Genomic DNA, 11,302 nt, shown 5'->3' with positions numbered 1-11,302 from the left:
TTGTGAGCCACCATGTGGTTGCTGGGATTTGAACTCTGGACCTTTGGAAGAGCAGTCGGGTGCTCTTACCCACTGAGCCATCTCACCAGCCCGTGGCATATACTTTGAACTGGCACCATTACTTTGGCCTTTTTTGCACAAAATTCTCAGAACTTAGGATCCTTATCAAATCTTGAAAACACACTTAAGTGAGAAATCATTTATGATAAATGTTATGTGTCATCGTTTTGACTAGTTTGTTTATCCTTTTACAGGTTAAAACAAAATGAAGATTTTTTCTGAATCTCATAAAACAGTGTTTGTTGTGGATCACTGCCCATACATGGCAGAATCCTGTAGGCAGCATGTGGAGTTTGATATGCTGGTGAAGAACAGGACCCAAGGCATCATCCCTTTGGCTCCCATCTCCAAATCCTTGTGGACTTGCTCAGTAGAATCTTCCATGGAATATTGTAGAATAATGTATGACATATTTCCTTTCAAAAAGCTGGTGAGTGTTATGAACACAATTGTGATGGGACCATGTACTTAACTGTGTCTATAATTATTATGTGGATTTACTGTAGATTGATAACTGTATAGTTCAAATTTATGTAGAGCTGCCCTTTATGATTAGTGCAGTGTTGGTATTTAGTTGCAGATAGCAGTAATGATGGTGCTGAGCACTTACAAGTTCCAGGCGTTTCCCAAAGTGCTCTGTACCTACTGGCTTCCCAACAGTCCAGTGAAGTAAGTACTATCTATACATGTTAGGCCATATATAAAGTATGTTGTAAGCATGGAACAGGCACTGAACTTTGAGAACAATTGGGAATGTTGAGGTTATTGTGTAGCCCTGGCTGTCCTGGATCTCACTTTGTAGGCCACGCTGGCCTTGGACTCACAGAAGTCCACCTTTTCTCTCACGTGCTGGGATTAAAGATGTGAACCATTTCCCCAACTCCAAAAAGCTAAGTTGTTGTTGTTCTTTTGTTTTCATCAGTAAGAAGAAACATTGACATTTGATAGAAATTCCAAATATTAAAGTTACCTTTAGGTTTGAATATCTTAGATGTTTCAGGATTATTTGCAAGTAGATGGCATGTGTTCTATCTTACTTGCAGAAGCCTAAGCTGGAACCTAGCAGATGAGATTTTTTTGCTTGGCCAAGGTCCTTATCATTTTACCTGATAGGGTTTTGTTTTGTTGTGGTGCTAGGATTGATGCTAACACTGCATGATAGGCAAACACTATATCACTGAGTTGTATTTTCAACCCTTACAGTATTTTTTAACTTTGTATTTTACTGAGGGTGAAGAAAGAATGTAGTTATGACTGTTATTTGCCTGTCAGTGTGGCTGTTGGTGCCTTTCATGGCTATCAGTGCTCAAATATCCTGCTTCTTCAGGGTTACCTCTAAACCTTCTACTTGTTTTGGATTTTGCCTTTTGGGGAGTGTATTTAAATTTAAGACCTTTGAATCTGCTGTTTGCTGTACTTGGAGTTATCTATCCCTGGCTTGTTCTGTGGCTGATTCACTAGTCAATTTGTAGCCCCCTCAAGTTGCTACGTCTGTAGAGGGCCTATGTGTCAACACCTGAGTAGTTTTGAGTTACTTTTCATAGCATTTATCATTCCCTGAAATGACCCTGTACATTATTATATTTGCTTGTGTTCTTCCTATACTGCTTTACCACATTTTTCACCCCAGACATTCTCTACATTGTGACAGAACTGTTTTATCTACCACTTCTTTCCCATATACTCAGTGCTGGAATAGCAGCTGCATGTCCTAGGCATTTATGCTTATACAATAGATGGATCAGATGATTGCCAGTGCTAGGAATCTTGTGTGGTTTTACAGTGTGATGGTGACTGAGTAAGTAGAGTGGAATACTAATTGTTTCTTTGACGTCTATTAGGTGAATTTCATTGTTAGTGATTCGGGAGCACATGTTTTAAATTCTTGGACTCAAGAAGACCAAAATTTACAGGAGGTATGTGCAATTTTTGAAAATTATCTGAATGTGGTAAAACTTTCTAAGAATAATTTTTTTTAATTCCTGTATCTTATGCAGAATTTTAATATCCTAACTTATATTACAAGAAAAACAGTTCTTTCCATTTCAGCACCCCCCAAGAAAATCTCAGCTCTAGTGTCTTTTTTTACTTACATGTTAAATATAATTTCTATATAGCATTTTATTTATTGAATTCTTAATAAATTTTATCTTTAAACTTTATCATGATTATTAGTAATGATCTACTAAAACTTCCATACTCATGCTTTTCCTTTGTTTTTCTGATCAGAATTTTTGTTAGAATTTTTATTAGAATCCTGTATTTGCATTATAATATTCATAAAAGTATTGTTCACTACTGTGCCAAATATTGTTTATGATTATTTATTTGTAGAATTTATCATTTCCTTTTCCTCTCTGTATACCTATTGTTATATACCTGTATACATATATATCTGTATATATGCCTCTCAACGCTTCTCAGTATTTGTCTTACCACAAGTGTATCAGATAATTCAGTGTTTCCTCTGCACTGACTGCATGACACCAGGTGTCTTCTGCTTCTCACATTGCATTGATTCCTCTTTGTGATCATTTGTCTGGTAGAGTATGGCCTCCACAGTCTATGTAACATGATTCTTCTTATCAGTATTTGGATATAGAAGGAATAATTTTATGGAAATTGTGAGGATCTCACTTCACTCTTCCATTGCTGCTGTTGAAGTCTAGTGTTGTGCCGTGCCGTTTAAATGCTGAGCTCTTAAGAGTCTTTCATTTTCTCATTTATATTCTGAACATTTGCAGTGTTCTGCCTATGTGGGGCTTTTCTTCAGTTAAGGAAATTCTGACTTGTGTCTTTGATATTGTTCAATGTCTTTCTAGAATATTTACTAGTGGGATGTTGGACTTCCCAGTTTAAAGTCACTTTTCTCATTGGGCTCCTCTCTGTTATTTGACTATTTTGAACCTTTAAACTCTTATTTGGAAGTTTTATTTGACTGTGTTTTAATTTTCAAGAGCTTGTCCTTATATTTTAATTATGTCCTTTTGTCAGAGTTTTTTCATTTTATGGTTGTATATGCCTTTTAGAATTGTAGGGTTATTAATTAGGGCTTATTTGAAGATCAGTTTTAATCCCTCTGTTCCCAGAGTTCTTTCCATGTTGAGACTTGACTTAAATGCCTGCTGACTTTTGGCTATCTAGTCTCATTCACTAGCAAGGCACTGAACAGGCAATTAGAAGATCCTCAGTTGTAGGTAGATATTCCTGTCTGGGCTTCACTGTGCTATAAGTCAGTTGTTCTTATTAAAGAACTGCAAGGGAAGAGAGGCCCCTTGGTCTTGGAAACTTTATATGCCTCAGTACGGGGGAACACCAGGGCCAAGAAGTGGGATTGTGTGGGTAGGGGAGTTGGGAGGGAGGAGGGTCTGGGGGACTTTTGGGATAGCATTTGAAATGTAAATGAAGAAAATACCTAATTAAAAAAAATATAAGGAAAAAGAAAAAAAAGAAGAAGAAAAAAGAGAGAACTGCAAAATGCCATAGTCAACAGATTATCTCTTTGGGACCTTGCAGGGTCTCCAGAGAGTTTTTACTTGTGTGCTATGAACTTCATTGTCAGCTTTCTTTCTGGGATGAAAGAAAGGCAGGTTCTGCCATTCATAGGAGGATTTTGAGACTATATTTAATTTTGTGGTTTTTAATGTAGTACTTTGTTATGTAAGAGAAGTTTTAGCTTTGTGTGGTTATTTAAAATTTAAATTATAGTTCCTTTGTACCCTTTGCTATGCTTAGGTGATTAGTAAGCCACAGGTCGATGGTGGTTCCTCTATGGACCAGGACAGACAGGAAATTCTGCATTTCATAAAGCTCTGTTGGGCAGTGCTAGTCCAGGACTTTGCTTTTGCACTCTGCTGTACTCTGTGCTGTACATGCATGGTATGTTGCTAATGTGATTCTGTGTCTGTCTGTGGTTGCCTGGGAAAGGTAATAGATTAGGGTCTGAGTCCGAGTGTGCTGTATAACTACTGACTTAGCTATTTGTAGGTTTTTCAGTACCTCCTTCAGCTTTGCTCTGTGTGATGCATGGTGCTTCCTACTTGGAAATGAACCCTTCCTGTAAGGTGTGTCATCTTGTCTTTCTTCCCATGTATGCACTTAGACTTCAGCTTGTTCAGTACTGTTATGTTCATTGTCAACTTTCCATTTTTATAATTCTCAGTGACATTTCCATATTCTTCTTTCTTATTTATTGGCTGCGTTTAATATGGGGATTTTGTGCTTTTTTTTATTGTGGCAGTGGTGGGAGTGTTCTTGGGGATTAGATTTATGGCCTCCTGCATTCTAGACAAGCAATGTAACATGAGCTGCATCTCCTTTATAGACTTTTCAGACCTTAAATTTATGATTCCCCTGCCTCACCTCCATGTAGTTAGTATTAGATGCCTGCCCTATTAAGGCTGGTAGGTTTATGCTTTTTAAAATTTCCTTTCCTGTGGTCTTAGTTGGGTGAGCATAAAGAAACTTAGTCTGTATTCTTTATGTTTATTCTTTGTATTATTTGTTAGTAAAGAACATTGAGTTTCTGGTAGCTTTTGTTTTTTTTCTATTGTTTATTTTGGGCAGAAGATGTCAGTCTCCTCGGTTCTTCCCTCATGCCTATGAACAGCATGAGACAAAGGGATTAATGAAATATTTGAATGCACTATTTGAATGAATTTACTTAAAAATTTTTCTGCTAATGAACACTCCTCAATGGAAATAATCATTCCAAGGTTAGGGTTTTTTTTTTTTTTTTTTTTCTCGAGACAGGGTTTCTCTGTATAGCCTTGGCTGTCCTGGAACTCACTTTGTAGACCAGACTGGCCTCGAACTCAGAAATCCGCCTGCCTCTGCCTCCCAAGTGCTGGGATTAAAGGCGTGTACCACCACGCCTGGCTTCCAAGGTTAGTTTTAATAGAAGATTTTAAATCGTGTTTATCACAGTGCTTGGTCCTACAATATTTGTGATTAGTCTTTTAAACTGTAACGATGTCTAACTCTCATTGTTTTGAGGTAAGTCACTATATTAGTCAGGGTTCTCTAGAGTCATAGAACTTATGGGTAGTCTCTATATAGTAAGGGAGTTTGTGATGATTTACAGTCTGAAGTCCAACTCCCAGCAATGGGCAGCAGCAGGTGTGAATGGAAGTCCAAGGATCTAGCAGTTGCTCAGTCCTACAAGGCAAGCAGGTGAAAAGAGAGAATAAATCTTCCTTCTTCCAATGTTCTTATGTAGGTCTCCAGCAGAAGGTGTAGCACAGATTAAAGGTGTGTGCCACCACACACAGATGACCTTGAACTCAGAGTTCTCTCCGTCTTAATCTTCTGGAACTCATAGCCACTATGCTAAAGATCTCGATGCCAAGATCCAGGTTAGAAACTTGTATCTCCAGCCTCCAGATTAGGATCACTGGGGAGCCTTCCAATTCTGGATTGTAGTTCATTCCAGATATAGTCAAGGTGACAACCAGGAATAGCCACTACAGTCACTGAGAAATGGAGTTTTATTGGCTTGGCTTTGTACTTTTACCTCTCCAGAATATTCTTAATATTTTGCTAATTATTTGAAAACAATTTAAGGATTCTATAAAGGATTCTGTCTTTCAGGAAGTACAATGAAAACAAATCTTGGAGCCTTTCTACTTGTGTGTAAATAAAAATCAGCACATACTTGTATAGATCTTCCTTTCTGCATCACTGAGGTATATCCATAGTATATGACTACAAAAGAAGTTGCTGGCACAACTTCTGATGTGCATGATGGCACAGTCCCGTATTCCAGGAGGTCTTGCTGCCTCTAACTAGCCCCAATTGGCAGTCTTCCCTTCTCCTGGTCACTTGTCTCCTAGCCACCTGTACTTTCTCAGCCATAAACCCCCTGTGGTTTGTGGTCCCAAATTCCAGGAACCCAGGAAATCAAAACTCTTGAAGCTTATAATTAAGCAGTCAGATTTATATAACAATAAATTCTCAATTCATAAGATGCCCACACAATAAATTTGGAGCCAAATGATAATGATACAAGCTGCCCATCTAGATTTGACAAGTTATCCCAATTATTCTGTCCTCTTATTATATTCATAGCTACCTGTGGCTATTTAAAGCCACACAGAATCTGGATTGTCTTCCTCCTGCTTCATCTTTCTTCCTCCCTTCTACCTGTCTCCTCCATTTTCATTTCTGCAACTCTTCGTTCCACCTCCCTTTTCCCTGTCCAATCACAGGCTTCTTGTATTAATATTTAATGGGATTGGACAGGGAAAATTCTGCTACAAGGAGGAATAGGCAGCCGGATCAGGAGTTTAAGATCAGTCTTGACTACATAGTGTCAAGGCTTGTCACGATAATCTTGACTACAAGTGTCATAGTTTGAGGGTAGCCTGGACTATAGCAGACCCTGTTGCAAAAAGCAAACCCAGCATACCAAATGAAGCAAGTTCCATGACTGTCTAGTGTTGGGAGGAGCCCTTCAATACTCTGAAGTTGTGAGTACATCAGGAAGAAACTCCACTGTGAGGACAACTCTAGTATGTCACCGATGTTTAATGCATTTTGTTTGTTTTTTTGAAGTGTATTTAGTACATTGTGCTTTGGTTATTCTTGACACAGTCAGTTGTCAGAAATCCACATGAATAATGAATGAAGTCAGCTGGTTGCAACTATTTAGGCTGAAGGGACTTTAGACATCCTTTGCTATGTAATTCCTCCCTCATGCAGGCAAAAGGCCCAAGACCCACAGCTACCAGAGATGGTCTTTCCCTTGTGGCACCCATCTCTACACTGTATACATGTTTTGTTTTGTTTTGTTTTTAATTTTTTTTCTCACACTTGAGGGGTTTAGGTCTTATTTGTCTGTTCAATAAAGCTTGACCAAGAGTGTCACTAATGTGGAACAAGTTCTATTATTTTTATTTTCAGTTAGATGAGGAAAAGGGCCAGAAGAGATTGGCCAGGGTCACACAGCTAATAAAAGACTGAAGAGAATGTCAATCTATATCTGACTCCAAATCTTTTTTTTCTTCTGCTTTCCCAAGGAAATATATTATCCCCTCTCATAAACCAATGCGTGTTCAGCTTTTCCTATAATTTTTCTCTTCTTTTAGTTACTTTTAAAAACAGACAATGTCCATCTAATTTTACAAAATGTCTATCTCTACCCATACATGTATACCTCTATGTATGTTTCTCATAATCATGTTCATTACTTTTCCTGTTGCTGTGGCATAATGCCTGTCAGAAGCAATTTAAGGGAGGAAGGCATTTCTTTGGTTCACAGTTTCAGATGAGTGCAGTCCCATCATGGCAGAGAAGGCATGGTGGCTGCAGCCCTTTCTGGAGCCCTTTCTGTGGGAATGTGAGATTGGCAGATCAGGAGGCCAAGAGGGAGACTAGAAGCCAGGCCAGGCTGTCTCCCTCACAGACCTGCCTTACATCTGCTTTGTGGACTTCTGAATGCCAAGGATAGTTCCCCCAGCTGGGGACCACATGTGCAGACATGAGAGCCTCTGGAGGCCGATTTGAATTAAACCATAACAAGTACAAATTGTTTGCTAAAACAATGCCTAATTTTAATTTCTTTGGGTATTGGTGCTAAAACCTGTTTGTAGCAGCTGAAGAGAGCTGAACCAGTGTCATTCTAAACAGCTTCACATTAGCAAAACCCTGATTCCACATCACAGTGTAAAGAGAAACTGCAAATCAATGCTTTAAAACTCAGATTGTCAGGCTTGACGGCAAGCTTGTATCCTCACTGAGCCATCTCATAGCCCTCCTTTCCTATTTTTTTTTTTTTTTTTTCTTTTTGGTTTTCTAGACAAGGTTTCTCTGTGTAGCCCTGGCTGTCCTGGAACTCACTCTGTAGACCAGGCTAGCCTCGAACCCAGAAATTCACCTGCCTCTGCCTCCCAAGTGCTGGGATTAAAGGTGTGTGCCGCCACCACCCTCCTTTCCTATTTTTATGATAAATCTAGTCACTGATCTCCCGGGTCCCCTTGCATCCTGTGAAGGTTTCTACTATGACCTAGAAATAATGTGTGGCAAATGCAGTACATGTGATGCTCAACACATGTATACAATCTGACAAACAGTGCTCAACAGTCCTTTAGCTACCACCCCACCCCCAATTAAACCATTTAAATCATAAGCTATTTGAGTTGATGCTTCTGTTGGAGATGACTTCTGGAGGATCCTCCTACCTCTTGTATCTGTTGTTCATTTGAGTGAAAATGTGTCAATTGTTTTTGTTTGATTTATTTTTTTCTTTTATATTTTTCCTTTTCTTTTTCTTTTTGAGATGAGGTTTCACTATGTAGTCCTTGGCTGGTTTAGAAATGAGTGTGTAGACCAGGATGGCCTTGAACTTACCAAGGTCCACCTGTAATATCTGCCTTTCAAGTTCTGGAGTTAAAGTCACAGGCTGCCAAGACTGCAGTGTTAATATATTTTCTTTCTTTTTTCTTTTTTAAAAATCATTTAATATAAAATAAGATTATTGGTAGCATAGAATATGCTTATTTCTTATATTAATGTTTTATAAATCCTTTGAATGTCTTGAGGTGTTAATTCTACAATAATATTAGAATCCATAGATATCTAGAATTCCAGATACATTTCTGAGCTTTTATAATAGAATATTACATGAGAATTTTAAATGTCCTTATTTATTATACAGAATATGTAGAGTCAGAAAGTAGGGAGCCAAAACAATGATATTATAGTGTTTAATAGTTAATATCATACTTGAATACTCAGTCAAGCAGTCTTTCTACCTCACCCTCTTCAGTAGCTAAGACCACAAGCACATGACACAGCTTTTTTTTAAAAAGCTATACTGAAAATAACTCATATACCATGAAATTTGCCTGTTGAAAGTATAGAATTATTGAACTATACATTACTAAAATTTTAATATATCCATAGCTATAGTGATTACCACTGTCAATTTTAGAACATCCCCTCACCTCAAAACCACCCCCATACATACTGGTTATTACTACTTCCAGACAATTAATCACTAATCTTTCTGTGTAGATTTCTCTGTTCTAGTCTTTTTATGTGAATGGAATCCTGTAATATGTATATGTAATAATATGTGGCTTCTTTGGCTTAGCATTTGCGTCGTTTTCAAGGTCCATCCATAATGTTGTTTATGTTTGCTTCCTTCTCACCCCCAAGACAGTTTCCTCTATATATTATAGCCCTGGCTGTTCTGGAACCCACTCTGTAAGACCAGGCTGGCCTCAAACTCAGAGATCTCCCTGCCTCTGCTTCCTGAGTACTGGGATCAAAGGCACCCGCCACCACTGTGTGGTCATATTTTTTTTTTCTAATTGTGTATGTGTTCATGATGTGTATGTGCATCCATGTGGAGGATCAGAGGGCAGCTTTGTGGAGTCATTTCTCTCCTTCCATCTTTACATAGTTATGCACTGAATTCAAGTTGTCAGGCTTGCATCATTAAGTAGCAAGAGGACAAGCCATCTCTCTAGCTCTGCTCGATTTTTATTACAGACTGTTGTATGAGTTTGTACTTCATTTTGTTGTTTGTCAGGCATTGGACATTTGGGGCTTTTATGAGTAATACTGCTATGAATACCCATACACACTTTTCATGTGAAAATTATGACCCCTTGTTTTGTTTTTTGTTTTTTATACATACTTAAGAGTGGAATTGGTTGGTGATTTAGTAACCTGTGTTTAACACTTGGAAGAACTGACAAGCTCTTTGACAGTAACAGCTGTACCATGTGCCTCATAGCTGTAGCAGTGAATGAGGGTGTATGTTCTCTAGGTGCTTGTCAATGCTTGCTTTTTATTATCTGACTTCGGATTCTAGACTCTACATAAAACATTACTTCCTTTGAAAATTGTATTTCTCTAATGAGTAATAGCATCGAAAGTTTCTTCATGTGTTCACTGGACTGAGACTGGCAGGAGCCACGCTGAAACGGTAGATCGATCTTAATGATGTTGCATCTTAGTAGCATAGTCTTTCATTCCATTAGCATAGGAAGTTGTTCTCTGTAGGTAGATCTCTTTAATTTCTTTAATCAGTGTTCTATAGTTTTTAAGGTATAACCTTTTCATTATTTTGTTAAATGTGTTCCTAAGTATTTTCTTCTTTTAAGAGTTATTCTAAGTTGGTTTTCCCCCCTTAATTTTCTTTTGGGATCCTTCATTCTAAGTGTGTAGAAATATAATTTATTTTGTGTATTGATCTTATATCCTGTGACCTTAATCAATTAATTGGTAGTACTAGAGATTGAACCCATGGCTTCATACATGCTAGGCAAAAGGCTCTACCACCGAGCTACAGCTGTAGCCTTGTGCTTATTAATCCTAGTAGCTTTTTAAATGGATTCCTTAAGGTTTTCTGTAGGCAAAATCATGGCACCTGCAGCATAGGGATCGTTGTACTTCTTGTAGAACTTCCAGTCTGGATCACTGTTATTTCCTTTTCTTTCTAGTTGTCCTGACTAGAACTTCTATACTGTGTTGAGTACAATGGTGCGAGGGACATCTTGGTTTGTGTAGACAATTAGGGTGAACACTTTTAGTTTTTAACCATTAATTATGATGCCCTCAAAGGGTTTTCCAGGAAATTGTTCCTAGTTCATTTGTTTTTTTCATTTGTATGTTGTCCAAACCTTTTCTTGGATTTAGATGAAGTGATGGTGTGGTTTGGGTTTTTTTTATTGGTAATATGTCTTACATTTACTTTTTTTGATGCTAAATTAACTTGATTTTCTTTTTTATTATATTTTTTATTATTTGAAACATTCTTAAAATTTAAATATATATTGATTATATTCTTTCCCTCCTGCAAGCCCTTTCCCTTCCCTTCCCACCCAACTTTTTAGTTCTTTCTCAAAAACCCAGAACCCAACACAACAACCTTCCCTTCCCAGAACCAAGAAAATAAAGTAATACACCACCCAAAACAAACAGCAGCAAAACCCCCACCAAAATGTAACCAAAGAAACTATGGAGTTCATTATATGGTCAACTAGTTACTCCCTATCTTAAGGTATGTCTTAGAGTGGTTGGTACACCTGGTGTCACTCCACTGGAAAAAACCTGACTATCCCTCTTCGAGCAGGTAAAAATGACAGGTCAGTCTTTAACCTTTACTCTAGTGACTAGGTATTCATTCATTCATTCACTTTTCAAAATGTAATAACATGAAATACAAGATAAAATAAAACTTATCACATCAAACTTAGACAAAACAAAAGTTTAAAAGACTTGAAGAAAAGGCACA

General features: G+C 37.8%; 1 protein-coding gene across 4 annotated transcripts in view; it reads left to right on the top strand.

Annotated features, from left to right (window-relative positions):
• Ints13 (integrator complex subunit 13) overlaps positions 1–11,302 on the top strand; it is a 31,337-nt gene that overhangs the window by 1,434 nt on the left and 18,601 nt on the right. For all 4 annotated transcript variants that reach the window (XM_021164375.2, XM_029478408.1, XM_029478407.1 and 1 more), the window contains exons 2-3: positions 255–490; positions 1,902–1,976. In XM_021164375.2, the coding sequence (XP_021020034.1) occupies positions 266–490; positions 1,902–1,976 (300 nt within the window). In that variant the 5' untranslated portion in view covers positions 255–265. The remainder of the gene's footprint in view (positions 1–254; positions 491–1,901; positions 1,977–11,302) is intronic.

The sequence above is a fragment of the Mus caroli genome, chromosome 6 (assembly GCF_900094665.2).
Source record: "Mus caroli chromosome 6, CAROLI_EIJ_v1.1, whole genome shotgun sequence".
NCBI lineage: Eukaryota > Metazoa > Chordata > Mammalia > Rodentia > Muridae > Mus > Mus caroli.
Note: the sequence above shows the minus strand (reverse complement) of the source record. Positions and strands in the feature narration are given on the sequence as shown.